General features: G+C 45.2%; 1 protein-coding gene across 1 annotated transcript in view; it reads right to left on the bottom strand.

Annotated features, from left to right (window-relative positions):
- The window catches only part of PAPPA2 (pappalysin 2), a 218,722-nt gene that overhangs the window by 125,739 nt on the left and 77,212 nt on the right, over nucleotides 1-15,771 (bottom strand). The window contains exons 5-6 of the mRNA XM_074322117.1: nucleotides 4,791-5,084; nucleotides 2,936-3,128 (exon numbers count right to left, since the gene is read on the bottom strand). Of these exons, the coding sequence (XP_074178218.1) occupies nucleotides 2,936-3,128; nucleotides 4,791-5,084 (487 nt within the window). The remainder of the gene's footprint in view (nucleotides 1-2,935; nucleotides 3,129-4,790; nucleotides 5,085-15,771) is intronic.

The following is a 15,771-nucleotide window of genomic DNA, read 5'->3' as shown; positions in this document are numbered from 1 at the left end:
TAAATCTCCTTTCTCCGCCGACTCTCAATAAGTCATCCAAACGCCCCTTGCTTTCCCCCAACTAAAACAGACAACAGTTTTCAGAGAAAAGTTATTAGCTATATGCGGCCTAATGTTTTAAACTCCCTACTTTTAATCACATACACAAAATGAAAGGCATACGGAATGTAATGCCCTGGGGCTTCCGCTTGCCTATGGGGAAACAGCCGAATTCCTTACCACAATCCAAGGTTCTTCACAAGCCTTACTGACTTCTCTGCCCTCGTGAATGTTATGTTCCCATCACAATAAACCAATCAGCATTGTACAGAAGCATCATACCCTTCTCACAGCTCTGTGAAACAAGCTGTCCTCTCTCCTGCCAAAGAGCCTTTCCAAGCCTCTCCATTTAGCAAACTCCTATCCACCCTTCAAGATCCATTCCAATGTAACCTGTGCAGTGCCACTTAGTCTGACACCTCTGCGTGGCCAGCACTCTCCTCTGGGCATCTGCTGCACCTTCTGGCTCCTGTTTGAGGGCACTGCTCTGTGGTGTGGCGAATTCCCATTCCTTCTCCTTCGCCTGTGAGCAGGTCCGGCAGTTTGCACTGGGACCCGCCTGAGCAGTCCCTCTGGGGGAGCGTGTCTTATGGGCATCTCTGCAACTATTAACACGGCCTGTGAAGAGCTCTGCAAGCACCAGGTCTGGGGTGCCTGGAAAAAGTGTGGACAATAGCTAATTGACAAGGGGAGGTCACTTGACGAGGCTCGTCTCTGATACTCTGAATCTTTTTAGAAGCCCAGCTGTCAATGACACATCTGAAAATACAGGCGTCAAGTTGAGGTCTCTCAACAGGTAAGGGAGAAAAGTAGTATCTTGTCGACTATACTAGAAAAACCGTATTATGAAAGAGGGGTCATAATTACGCTATCAGCACCTTATATCCCCGGCGAGGTGCCACGAGGATGAATTATTTCTAATCCCTATAAGAACCACATGTTTACAAATGAGGACGCTGAGTCTCACAGAGAGATTAAGTAAATTGCCCAAGGTCACCACGAGTTCCTTAATTCCTGTGAGCGCGTTCCCAAACACCAACAAGTGTCCAGTACTCGGGCAATGACCAGGTGTGGTGAACTCCAGGCGGCGACTGCAGCCGGCCCTCACTTCTGTGTGGACACAGCAACTCCATCCAGACCACAGTTCCCTGATGCACTTGGCCTTTCCGGGGCCATGGCTGAGTGCGTGGTTGGACTCCTCTCTGACATAAGGATTCCAAACACCTACTGGGGAGGAGTAAACAGAACTCCCAGCGTGACACAAATCGCTGGGTGTGTGACGTGCGTCTCCCCGACACACGTGTGGGGAGGCCTCAACACGGCGGCCCACAGAGCTGACAACAGGAAGCAAATGCAGACTTTTCTGCCAACAGACTCACAGCCAGCCAGCCCTGGTGTCTGCTTTATCATAACGTTTGTACCAGAGAGGGAACTGGAAGATTAAATTGTTTACATGGGTTGCAGAAACAGATGTAAAACTCTGGTTTGCGCATGCCCGCAGGGGTCTTACTGCACAAGGTCACACTGGCAGAAGGCTCTTCCACATGTCACATGGATATGTGCTGACTCACAAAGGGAGCCCGGGACAGCTTGGGTGCTGACGACCATCAGAAGTGCTTTATAGGATGGTGGGGTCCAAGTGACGTCATCAACGTATCAAGGACAAACGCCAAGACCTGAGAAGGCCGGGAATACCACTTGGAAAATGATTCACTTGTTCTCTCCCATCCCTGTCTCTCCCAGCTCTCAGCAAAGCTGGGGTATATGGAAACATGCTCCAGGGGCATTCAGCTCCTTAGCTGGGGCCTAACATCCGGGGGAGGCCCCCAATTCACCTCTATTTAGTCGTGGGGTCTTGAGTTAGCACCCTTGTGCTTCTCTGTGCCTCCGATTTCTCGCTTACATAGCAGGAGTCGTGCTGGCTGCAAGGACTGAACGAGACCATGGCACGTAAGGGGTCGAGCACAATGCTTCACACACAGAATGTCCAAATAGACAACAGCTTCTCTTGTATTTAGAATACGGTGGCAGGTTTTGAAAGCCAAGAGCCCGCGCAGGTCACGGACAGGGCAGGCTCCGGTCCTTCTCAGGTAAACCACATTCCCCCATCCTCCCACCCACTGTCCGATGTCATCTTTTTTCCGACCTTCTCTCCTTTTCACAAAAACTTCCCTAGTGTTCCTTTATATCAATATGCAAAGGGTAAATAAAAACTAATTTCAAATATAACAATTATGTTCAATAAACATGTATGAGGTATCGATCGTGGCAGGCCAAGAGACAAAGATACAAAAACCATTCCTGGGACCAAGGAGCTGCCAGTGAGTGGGGCAGATAGAAAAATGAACAGATCACGGCAATTCCACAAGATAGTAGCCACAAGTGGGGTAGGAATCGGGTTCAACAGGAGGTAGAGATGGCACTAGAAATGCACCTGTGATCTAGTTAAGCCCCTGATGCACAGCTTGAGGCAATGGGTAGCCCCAGAATGGTCTGGAGGAACACGTGTCACCTCTCTTTCCCACAACGTCACTGTGTAAGTAGCCGGCCTCTCTTCCACCCTGAGACCAAGGAGGAATGGCTGACCTGGACAGGTGGCAAATGTTCCCTCAGTTTTGTCAGAGTTCATCTTATCATATTTGTCAACTTCGTCACAGCTCCCGGAAGCCTGCCAGATGGGACACTCTGAAGAAGATATCTGATAGGCCCCTACCCACGGTGTGAGCACATATGATGAGCCATGGCAGATGACAACTGAGCAGGACGGAACTGAGGCAGCCCTCAGCAGTGTACAGTTCCAAACCGGGGTCCCCCTAACTTCACATTCTCCCCATTGTGCATAAGAAATGCCACAGAGAAAATACACCGGCTCCACCATGGCACGTGCGTCTCTCACCTGTCATACACAACGCCACTAATGGGAGGCAGCCAGTGGATAGTGAGGGAGTTGTGGGTCTGCCCGATGACCACGGGTGGGATGGGAATAGGGGTGGGCTTTCGGCTTTGACTCCACTGTTGATATACAAGGTCCAAGTAGCAATGCATCCGGGCCACTTGGTTAGGGGTGAAGCTGTCAGTGCAGTCGTCATCTGTGGAGACAAAACGGGAACAAGAGAGAGATGGAGGTTTTAACCTGTGAAGTCCACCAAGTCAGGGATAAATTCTGCCTTGTTCACGCCTAACACAACCCTCGCTCTTGTCAGGCTCCATAAACACTTGCCGAATAAATAAATGTATTCTGTTCCAGAAAGTATCAAAGCTGGAGGTGAGAAAGAAAAGGTGGAGAACAGCCCTTGCTTATCTCTAAAGCAGGTCATTACCTTGATGTGGGGTGGGGCCAGGGTGAGCTCTGGGGTGCAAGGCTGCTCTGAGCTGATGGCGGCTTATTCAGGAAACCACAAGATGGCAGTATTTCAGCATATGGCCTTATTATTCAGAACATGTGTGGAGCTGCAGACACCTGCTTTACGCCCAGTGACTTTGGCCAAGGTTAGTGAGTATTCAGTGGAAATACTCAAGGGGAGAGAGAGCCAAAATGTCAACGAGGCAACAGGACTGGCCACGGTGGTTCCACATTACCGGCAAAATCTCCTTATCAGATACATTTTCAATAGGGTTAGAAAGGGAGTTAGCTTAGTTTCAGGGTCTTTTCAATGAAAGCGCACCAAACACTGCCCCTTGGTTCTTAGAGGTTTCCTCTGCCCACTTCAAGGTGCTACCTAAAGGGCTCTGTCCTTGGCACCCCACTGTCTGGTCTCTGCCCTGGCCAGGGCCACTGTGTCCTTGTTGGGGGAGGAAGCGACGCTGGTCCTTGAGAATCTGATGCACCTACATTATATGCCCAATGAGACTTTGATAGAAATATATTGCTAGGTCACAGACAGGACAAGCTCACCACTCTTTCTTCCCTTCAAAGGCATGGCTAGGGCCTGTGCTTTCTTTTTCTTTTTTGTTCCAGACAGTTCTAGAACTTATCACCAAACAAGCCCCTGGACCTCACAGAAAAATCACGTCCTTCCTTCACCATGGGAACAGATCATACAATCAAAACAATCAAATCAATCCTTAATTTTAGGGATAAATGATCAATTTGAGTCCATTAGCAGGAGACTATAACTAGTATTATTTTTTTGCCAGAAACGAGGAAGGTATGAGGGGACAAGGAAGAAGCATAATCCAGGACAACAAGAACGGACAATATTGTTGTTCCCAAGGCCAGGAAAGTATCATGTTTTAAATGAGATGGTGTCATGTGGGGCAGCTAAGACTCAGCACTAGTATTGGAAGAAGAGGCTCTGAAGCTGGAAGAGAAAATGAAAAGGAATCTTGAGCTTAAAATTAACCAAGACCATTTTCTTGACCAACGTCAAAAACAGCACAAAGAACCACCTTGGTCCAGACACCTTTTCTTCCCATCACTATTAGACACTCCTGCAGAGTAAGTGCCTAAGAATGTGGGCAAGAACAAGAATAATGACGTGGAGAGGTCAGAGAGACACTCTGGCTTCGTCCCCTTTTCCAACTGTCCAAGATGGAGGTGTGTTTTTCTTTTCAGCTCTAGAGGGGGAGAATCTAGTCAAAGACACCCCTTAGTACCTCAGTATTTCTTTCAATTCTTCAAAGACGTGATAAAAAGAATATGCCACGATACATATACGTTAACTCTCGGGCACAAATGATGGCTTGGTAATCCTCTCCACCTCCCGCACCTCCACCCTCAACCCCCAAACACATCAAGACTGTTGTGATACCTGTGTAGCTCATATAGTTGCTGAATGGAGCCCCCGGGAAGTGGGTGAAGCCACAGGTGTCATTGGTAGGCTCTGGGTCCTGGCACAGCTTGCTCTTGGGAGTGGGGGCAGTGTCAGCACAGAGGTCTCCAGTCTCCATCGATGGTACCGTCTCCCTACAGGGGTCGTCGCAGGATTCTCTTTCACTGACCCCTTTGAAGACATGGTAGAGTCCCAGGACATGCCCCACCTCGTGGATCATGATATTGATGTGACCAGGCATGCCATAATACGCTGGGTTGAGGACAACGCCACCTGCAATAGAAGGGGTGGAAAACATCTCTAAACATGAACAGCAGCCCCCTGACAATTACGTCTTATGATTAACATCAAATGCTCCACTTCAGCCTCTAAGGGGGCATTTTATAACTCCTGGTGGCATCAATATTTTCTCTTCCCTCTGGCCACAGACACCCTCTAACTAATCAATAAACGCGTCTTTAACCCCTAGCATGGGTGAGTGCTATACTAGACGCAGGGCAAGGAATACAGACAAGTCACATGATAGAGGGCCAGGGTTCTCAGCCCTGCCTACACATTAAAATCGCCTTGTTAAGACGTACAAATGTCCAAATGCTAGCCCAGGGTAAATGATCCAAATATGTGAGGATGGGGGACATGCCTCAGTCTTTTTTTTTACAACGTCCCAGATTGAGAGCCATTGGTCTAAGAGAACACATGTGGGATTTGGAGCAAGGGAAATGCATGTCTGACTCCCGGACCCTCCCCATGCCAGCTCAGAGGACCTGAACTGCTATCTGACCTGCTAGAACTTCAGTTTTATTAACTGTAAAGTTGATATGATGACACCTACGTCCTGTTTGTGTTTTAGCATTTGGCACACTGTAGGAGTTTCGTAAGTGACAGGCGTGTGTGCGGCTTCTGATTTCATGACCCTTACTCGCAAGAAGATAACAACCATTGAGACAAGAGACAAGTACAAGAGAACTACCATGAAATTCAGCATGTCAGAGGTGACACACACTCACAGTCACAGAGCATCTGGTGCCACACCCACCGGTTTCTGTAGTGGGCAGCCCCATGTGCCTTTGAGGGACTAGCTCACTGCACAGAGCAGTTCCCAAACCCAAGTTCTAGCTTCTCTCAGTCCACGCAGACACGCTGCCATTGACGAAGCCGCACCCAGCCCTGGCCTACGATATATTGTCTACTTTCACATCTAACACAGAGCGACACCTCATCTCCCTTGCGTATTTCTGTCACTTCCAGTAAAAATCCTCATTCTCCAATATATCGTTTTTCCTTTTATACAATGATTTTCACCTATTTCTTTCATTTGTGCATCATGTCCACATAAGTAATCTGAAAACAGACTTATTTCAATAACACCCAGAGTGTCCAGTATTTGAATAAACCCCGACAAACGCCGCATGTCCACTTTTCAAGAGGTCTGCCCCTTCGTGGTTATGTTTCCAATTGTGGCAGTAATCAGCCTCAAAGTCCACACATTCTCGTGCTCTTCTCAGTTCCTGATAGAGATATCGACCTTCACATCAGTGACGATGTTCTAGGAAGATGGTTTTCTGTTCTCCCCCAATTGCATTTTCAGTGCCTTTACTTTCTTCAGCCTTCTTCCTCCAGCGCATGCTTTCTCTCTATATACATTAATCCCTTCCCTGCCTCTTTCTCTCCCTCCCCCCCCACTTCTAAATAAGCTTTGGATTAAAAAAAAAAACTGCCAGAAATAGGACTTCAAAAGGCTACAATTCACCGATAAGGTTTCTATAAGATTTAAGTATTGCACTGAGTAGTTTTTCCCAAATTGTGTTCTTAAACTCTGCTCCTGGGTGACACTTTGTGAAATAAAAAGAAAGTGGCATCAGTGGTTAAATACACTGGAGAAAAATGCAATATGCCACACCCTCCTCCTGAAGATTGACATTAACAAGAAAAGTGCTGCGGTAGAGGCCCTGAAAAATCCAGCAGCAATTCCGTTTAACCTTTGCCCCAAACTTCTTTGAACATAGAATCTGTTTGGGAGTAACATACCTTTTTACATCTCTGGAATACTGGATTCCTTGGAGCACAATTCATGACACATTGCCGAAGACAAAGAAAACTCCCAATCGATAGTTATTTTTTACCCAAAAGCCCTACCTTTGAGCAGACACCAAATATCCCCTCATTCGATGGTCAGTCTAGACCAAGTCCTCTGGGATCTCTTCCAGTTGGAGAAGAAAGGAATGATAGCTGAACAAACATAAGATGCCAGGAAGAAGGGATAGCAAATGTAGCACGTGCCAAAGATGGAGTGATGACTGAGAGTGTGTCCCTGGGGACACTCGAGGAGGATATCAGGGTGGTCATTATAATAGTAGGTATCACTCATCAACTTCTAGAAATCTCTCCCTCAACCCCAAATGACATATTTCTAAATCTAAGAATATTCTCCAACAGATTCATAGTCCCCTTTCAATACACCAGCTAATTTATAAGGCAAGGAAGCAGCACAAAAATGCAAGTCCTCAAACTCCCAGCAAACGTCCCCAACACCAGTGCCAACTGGCAGGGTTGTCCGCCATGGCACTCTTAATGCACATTCCCAAGACAGGAGTATATAGATTTCACCAGACAGGACTGAAATTTTCATTGAAAACATAAGCCTTTCCACACACTGACAGCTATATTTTTGATTCCAGAGAAAAGGGCCTTCTTCCTCAAAACTCATCTGTCTGGAACACACAGTAATGACCTTACCTACTACGTGTGTGTTAAATAGAATATTGCGTATTCTAACCTAGGAGTATACGCTGCGTACACCAATACACATTAAGGAAAAGGCCCAAGGTCCTGGACCTCTCACGGTAACTCTGCCCACTAGAGCCCAAGGTTATGAAATCACACTGGCCTAGACCGCAAGGAAGGTGGAATGTGACCCTGATGCTATCTGTGGGACGGGGCTCTGCTCTTCACCTTTTCCCTGGGTCTGTCCATCTGTAAAATGAGGGGGCGAGGCGGGCTCATCCCTCAGCTCCCTTCCTATGCTCATCCCACGCCGCTAAGAGCTAACATGCAGGGCTGTGTGAGACAATCATAAATAGCATGTGAAGAAATTTGTGTTATCCTGGACTGTCACCACCTCAGCCTTGTAATTTGTGTTCCAAGATTCCCGTCTCTCTGTAGGCTGAGGGGAAGGGAAAAAGCTAGAAAGGAGCAGCCGCAGACACTCTCCTTTCAGAGCTGCCTCAGATTTTCAAGTGACTCAGATTCACAGTCTGTCAATCCTCACGCTCTCTCTTTCTACCACGTTGCGCTCCTGTGCACAGGGTCCCACACTGCTCATCTCAGTGACTCTTGATTCCAACTAAGACAAACTTGTTAAATGATCAGAAGACAGACTTGTTAACTTATTTAATCATTCAGAGACACACACTCATACACCCATGTGGGTAAGAGCAGAAGAACATTAATTATTTCATGGTTTAGGTTATAAAAGCTCTTTCATGTTTTGATAAAAATTACACAGTCACACACACACACACACACACACACACACACATTTATGCCAAAGCCTGAGTGGGGCCTAAAGACCTGTTGCCCCAAATCTAAAGCAGAATGCAAGAACTTCTTTTCATTAAGGAGGGACAAGACATGATAAACAATAAAGGAAAACTGAGTCCCTGGAATGGCAACCCCTCCTGCCTCTCTGCTACTTGGGCCTGAGGAGCTGTGCATTCCCACCCTCTCAAGGAAATGTGTAATACTTTTCCAGGAGTGACTTAATAGGAATAATGAAAAGTTAGTACAAAATGCTACATTCCAGTATAAGTTTATATGAATATTTAAACAATTCAGCCCCATCTTCTGATACTGATACTTACACTCCACACTTTCTTCCATTTTCATTACAAGCAACACGGGTCAGCCGCTGAGGGTTGGTTACTGGTGGGTCCTTACACCACTGCACAGAAACCTCTCTCACACAAGATGCCCTTGGAACAACCAGGGCTCCTTCTTTGGCTGTGGGCACTCATTGGAAATCGATCCTTACCTTTGGGAACACTCTTTAGAAGCTCCCCAGGCTATTTCCTGATCTGTTCCATTGTAATATCAAGAGTTCTTACCTCAAGGGGTTGTGGTCAAGATTGAAGTAGTAATGTAGACCGATAAGCATTTAATTTATTTTCTAGAACAAAGTAGCTCAAGATATGTATTAGACCGTGGGTGAATATTACTATGAGTATATAATGCAGCCTGGCTGCACATGCGCATTTGTCCCTATCCCTTGTTGGCTCTCTCCTAACCATCTTCACCCGTCAAGAGAATAGAAGCTAGAGTCTGACTGCAACCAGAGCAGACCTTCCAGAGTAACACCAGGCATCACCAGGCAAAGTCGATACACACCCTCACTGAGGAGCTCAAATTTGCCCCAAAGCTGCTCGCCCTTGGTTTCCGTGTTGCTCTGATCCTGAGCCCCATGTGCACTCAGAAGGCAGACAAGATTTGGACAGAGCTACAAATAGACAAGTGCCCGTTCTCTTCACAGACGATGTACTGGCTTGTAAAAATTATTCACAGTTGCCTGAAATGTGTGATCGTAGGAAGAAAGGAAACAGTATAGGATCGGGACTATTAGCTTAATTCTTCATAGACCTTGCTGGTAGGTCAGATTTGTACAAGACACCTTTGTGTCTAGTGCCAACAATCTTGCCCTCTCCACTTCTCCCGTTATAGAGAATGTAATTATCATTTCCTATACTCAAAACCACTGTTCATTTTTGTTTCTCCTTATCTTGGGGGGCTGAAACACAGAAGAGGGATAAAATACGTTGATAGAATGAGGGGAAGGGACTCCCTCTCTTGTAACTGAATCCCTTCCTTTGTGCTCTCTGCTCTCACTGAAACAGGAAATAGAAGGACATGCCAATATATGGCTTCAATCATACCTAGCCCCCAGTCTTCACTCTGAGACACTATCAGACTCTCTTGACCTTCATTAACCTCCTCAAGATCAGAAGTACCTACTGAGGGGAAACTTCGAAGCAAGAGTGTGAATGGAAGGACACCATTTTGGAAATACTGACATTTTACAAAGGTTCCTTGCTTCCCCTTCTCTCCCCAATCCTTACTCCACTGACAATTCAGGAAGCCAGACTCTCCTGCATTCATTCATTACGTCACCATGAGTTACAGGACAGAGTGAAAAGCATGGGAAGAAGAATCGCTTTTCTAGCTGTGAGGTTTCCCAAGCCTGTGCCATTCGAGCCCTAGAGAACTCCATGGTTTAGCCAGTATAGCGGATGAATGGAGGAGAGTGAGCCTTGTTTCACATTACCAAAGTCACCACATCTTAGCCTAGAAAAGATTCACCTAGGCTGGAGGAAGAGAAAAGACATAAAAAGAAAATAATGGGAAGGTACAAACAATGACTGGTCCAGATAAAGTGGACTGTACTCTACCTTTCGAGACCCTAGTAAAGGAGTAATGATTCAAAATGGGTGCATATGATCTGACGGCAGGGGACCTTGCCTCATTCCTGTGATGGATTCCTGGGTAAGTGGCCTAATCCTAGAGAAGAATGGCTGACCAGTGAGACTAAGAGGGAAGGGTGACAGAGAGAGACTCCCAGGACTCCCTGAAGATGGGACCCTGAGATGGGAACAAAGGTCATCTTAGGTCACTGGCCTCACTTGATGACTAGGGACAAAATGGCCCTTTCTCCTATGGCCTTGGCATTTATAAGCCATCTCTCCATGAGATACAGCCTGCAGGAAAAACAAGCGCAATGGACTAAGGTTAAATTTCTACCACCCAGCAACACAGGGGCTCAAAATAGAAATTAAGTTCAAGTACAGAAGAATAAATAAAAGTTACGTTTCTTGCGTACCAGAATGTGTATACTGGGACTTGAACTCAAAACACGCCAGCACCACTAACTTGTACAGAGAACGTAACACGAATGGGACTTTCTAGGTTTAGCAACTGGTGGCCACGTGTGGCGCAGCTGTTGCTCAACGGCCCAGAGGAGGGGAATACAGATGCCCTCTTAGAAGACCTTTCAGCCTCGATTATAGAGGACAAGCTAACACAATAAGACAGGGTTGTTGTGTGGTCTAGGGGATGGTGCAGGGGAAGCAAAGAGAGGGAAGTTGCTGATTCAAAGATGAAATCTCAGTCGTAGACAGCCAAGCTCCCAAAGTCATGCTGTATTCTCAGGTTCCAACTGGCTTCTCCCAGCTTGAGCGCAAGACCGCCAGAGTGGCATGTGCTAAAGAGAATGATTCCCAAAGCCACTCCATTAAAAAAGAAAAAAAAAAACGAAAAAAAAAACTCTCAGGCAGTTTGGGAAAAGGACACAAACTGAAATGACTTTAAAACAGTTCTGTAAAACTTTTAGGGCTGAATGTTATATGCCCATAAAACAGGGAGGTTGAGGCTGGTCTGCAGGTGCCTAATTACTTCCAGTTACTAGCTAAAACATGCTCCCCAAAATACATTTTCCATGATGAAGGGACAAAGCTATCAACGTGTGTCTGGGGGTCCAAGGAAGAAGCACTGGTTCAGGGAAGGGCGAGCGAAGCAAGTGGCAGAGGCAGACTGACACACAAAGGAAGAGAAAGAAGTGGAGAAGGTTAAAAAAAAGAAAAAGAAAAAGTCACGGGAGCTAGAAAAAGTAACACATTTTTAATAGAACCAGACCAGGAACCATTCATTTCCAAATCTTGTATTGGCTTCTTAGTTTTACAGCCTGCGGTCTCATTAGAAGGAAGTCTTTATTCTGGGCAAGACTAAACCAAGACAAAAATGTGTAGCAGGTGAAGATTTTGCAGAGTCTGGTGTCATTTTTTTGTCTCCTTTTACACCCTTTCAGCCACTCTTACCCCCAACTGTTGAGTACTCCAGTTTCTCTAGCTACGCCCACATCGTGGAGAAAAGTAATCTGATTAATAGAAACTGAAGGTGCTATTGCTGAGGCATTGAGCACGTATGATGCAATTTTTCCCTCGCTTCTGTATGAGGGCAGTGCTTCAAATACACACACACACACTCACACACACTCACCCCCTCATGCCAGAATTGTAGGCACCCCATTGTGAATGGAAAAGATTTTCTTTAATTCATTTATTTATTTAGCATTTATTGAACATCTATTCTGTGTAAGGCACTGTTCCGGGCCCCAAGGAGTCAATGATTACATGTTTTACAAGAGGAGAGCTTTCAGGGCATCATATGCAGAGGTGATTATTCACTCTACCTCCTTATAAATACAGGAACCTACCTTTGGGGCACCCCAATTTCAGGGCATGAAGTTCCTACCCTAGAGTAATTCCGTCCAACATTTCCAATATCCAAGAGAGTTCACTATGTTTGAAATCCCAAGGCACCCATGATAACCCCATTTGCTGAATGCCATCTTCTGACAAATATCGACCCTAGCAGCCAGGGGGTAACTGCCAGGCACAGTCCTCCCCTTCTCCATGATGTGTGGGCTGTCTCCGTGGTGATTCTAGAATCCCTCCTATGAGCACGGTGCACTGCAGCACACCTCGTCTCCAGGAAGAACCACTCTGCTCTGGGCTAGTAAAGAGAAGGTCAGTGGAGGCGGCACAAAATCTGTTTTGCTCTTGCCCAACCGCGTAGAGACTAGGTGCCCCAGAGCGGGCCTCTTTACCTCTTCACCTGTCAAATCCACTTTACTTTGTCAAATCCATGGCTACGTCTCAGCACCTGAAGCCTCACCCACACTGGGCATGACGTGTCACAAATAGTGTTAAGACCCTAATCTCGATGTCAACTGTTTGCTTAGGAGGAAGTTGAGGTTTGTCCTGGGGGACCCCCTTCCAAAGTTCTGGGTGAGGGAAAGATATCTCACCTGTGTGCTCATGTCTGCCGCTTCTGCCTGCCCCACCCGCTACGTCCCCAGGTGTCTGCCACGTCTGCATCTCCTTCAGTCCACTGGGCCTGTGGCATTCACAGATTCGGCCCAGCAGCTACCCATCACCCCCAAACTGCCAACCATCACTTACTCTTTCCTTCTCTGACTTATCAGGAAACTCCCTTGGCGTCTCCTAAGCTGCCTTACCATTGCAAGCAGGTGGACCCCTAAACACATTTTATTATTATTATTATTATTCTTTATAATGGAGCCAACATCTTTCCAGGGCACAAAAATATCTACAGGTTGGAGGTCAGGTGGGGAGGCTGAGGGCAAACCCAGGAAGGTCAACCACAGACACACAATATTTGAAACTTGTACACTTGCTGCTGCGAATAACGGAGCTAATATTTACTGAGGCCCTACTATGTGCCAGACACTCTTCCTCAGGCTTATTATCCCATTTTATATATGAGGAAACTAAAGCCCAGGGAGGTGGCATGCTCAAGGGCCCATTCGTTCCCATCTATGTGAAGCCAGAGCCCACTAGATCATTCAAAAACTTTCGTTTTCCCCCTACAATGGTCACATTATCTGGACTCATTTGAAGGTCCTATATGGTTAAGCCCCCATCGTGAGCTGGGTTCACTTTCCCTCCCACTGGTTCTTGGGTTCCGTGCGCACTGGGGCGTGCTGCTGGCGATCTAGTCAGGATGAGACTATCCTCTAGCAGAACAGACATTCCCTAGAACAGTTAGGGAAACGATTGGCCCAGGACACTCTGAACTGTCTAACTCCTGTGCCAGAAAGTGACAGGCTCTCCTCGCTAACCTGGCCCAAATTTCCTTGTACTTACTTCATCTCTGCAGCAGCTGCATCTGTGAGCCACAGGGGACTTGCTCAAACCTCTCTCTCCTTTGGTGTCTGGTAAACCCCTAAGTCCTGCTTCTGTGCAAGTCCCTACAGAGTCAGATGTGTAGAGAGACCCCAAAATCAGCACGTCCGACGCCAAACCTACTCCCCATTCAGTCCTCTTTTCCTATATTTTCTACCTTGGCAGCACCAACCACTTGGTCCAGCTACAGAATTCTTTATTTCCCTATCTACTCATTTATGCGAACAAAGTTTCTCAGTACTTGGAGTTACAAAATTTTTTAAAAAGCAACATAACAGATGCTAAATCCTATCTCATTACAGCATCAATTATTATCCATCCACAGAAACAAGAACTAATTTGGGGGAGAAAAGTCACACTCATCTCTTTAAAATGAGCAGTTCCCATTTTGTTTACTGGTCATTAACCAACTTTTTAAAATACTGATTTTATCAATTTTGGACACGTAATCATTTTAAAAGATAACTCAACTGAGAAGAAATTTTCAACACTTTATAACTTACGATCAGTATTGATGTGAATATCCTACTTGCGATATAGTACCACAGTTTTATAAGATGTTATCATTGGAGGAAAATGCGTCAAAGGTATGTGGGATCTCTGTATTATTTCTTACAACCGCATGTAAATACACAATTATCTCAAAATAAAACGTTTAGTTACAAAAACTTATTATTGCAAAAGAAGTCTTTTATTCAAAATATTTCTAGCAGAGAAATAGGTGACCAACTAAAGACCAAAAAAATGTCTGTGTTACATTAGTATAAGGTTCTACAGGAGAAATGGAACGAAAACACAAATTCAAAGAGAAAAAAAGGAGCAATGAATAATTTCCCAATATTAAAAAAAAAAGTGCATGATGACAAAATTTTAAATGAATAATAGTGATTATCAAATCATTGTTACTGAGAATACATTTAGAAGAGTAGATTTAAAAATTATTTTAAAAGGTCACTAATTTAAAATACTGTGCCAGAAATGATATTCTTTACTACTATTTAGACTAATGATTAACTTTTTAGTTGGTACTCTTAGACTGTCTGAGGGGTAGAGTTTTTCAAAAGTCTTTGAGGGGGTAAAGAGAGCAAAAATAAATTTGAAGAGCATGGCTCTAGCCAAGTACATTCCACTTCTAAGTGTGTCCAGGTTTTTTACAGTCTGAACCTTGGCATTTATCAGCTTTTTCACTCTGGAATGCCTTCTCATTGTCTGCCAAGCAAGTATCTTTCAGCTCTCCTCTGAAGCCCCAGCCCCTCTGGGACCTCTTCCCTGATGCTTTCAGCACAATTAAGCACTTTCTCTCATGTTCTTGCCTGACCTCATGTGTGGTATCATCACATAGAACTGTAAGTGTGTATTTGCATGTCTGTCTCCCAAGTATTCTGTGCAAACCTTTGCGGTGAATTCCTTTTAGTATTCTATCTCTGGTATTGCCACAAAACAGATTCCACAGTTTTTCTTTGAATGAATAAATGATCATGAGCATAGTATTAATAGCTTATAAAAGTGCTGGTTTACCACTTACATTAGTCTTATGCCTTTGAAGATATATTTTCAGTTCAAATGCTGTGTACTAAGGCTAAAGATACTTAAACCAATGAACAGTAGAGTTCAAGGGAATCTCATTTGTTCATTTACTTATAAAAAAAAAAATCCTGCCCTGCATTACCAGGGTAGTAAAAGTACCAAATTATGCTAAAAGGCAGAAATGGCATTGATGGCAAAACAGGACCACAAATAACCTCGACCTTGTCACATAGTCACTGAAGCCATTGGTAGCTGGATTCCATCTTCAGACTTTCGGGCGAGTGTACTTATCTGCTAAGGTCCCTCAGCTGACCCTTACAATGCAGGGGTCTTACATGTTCACACAAACAAATAATCTCATCTTTTGTCTTGAAAAGACTCTATTTAGCAAATCCTATGTGTCTTCCACTGTCATATTAGGCCAGCTGTCTCTACTACGCTACACCTGAGTTAGGTCAACACAATTCCTTTGTTCCAACCCAGTTAGATTGAACAAGAACAAATAAATAGGAACATGAGCAATTGCATATCGAGTCAGCGCTCTCACCTGTTCAGTCTGGTCTTCTACTTCCGAAGATTACACTAAGAACTACGTTGTAGGGGAACACGGCTATTCCTAAAATGCTTTCGAATAAAATATAGGTATCCCCAGCTTCTTTTGTAATTCATTACGAGTCAATAAT

Source organism: Rhinolophus sinicus, linkage group LG17 (genome assembly GCF_036562045.2).
Source record: "Rhinolophus sinicus isolate RSC01 linkage group LG17, ASM3656204v1, whole genome shotgun sequence".
Lineage (NCBI taxonomy): Eukaryota > Metazoa > Chordata > Mammalia > Chiroptera > Rhinolophidae > Rhinolophus > Rhinolophus sinicus.
Note: the sequence above shows the minus strand (reverse complement) of the source record. Positions and strands in the feature narration are given on the sequence as shown.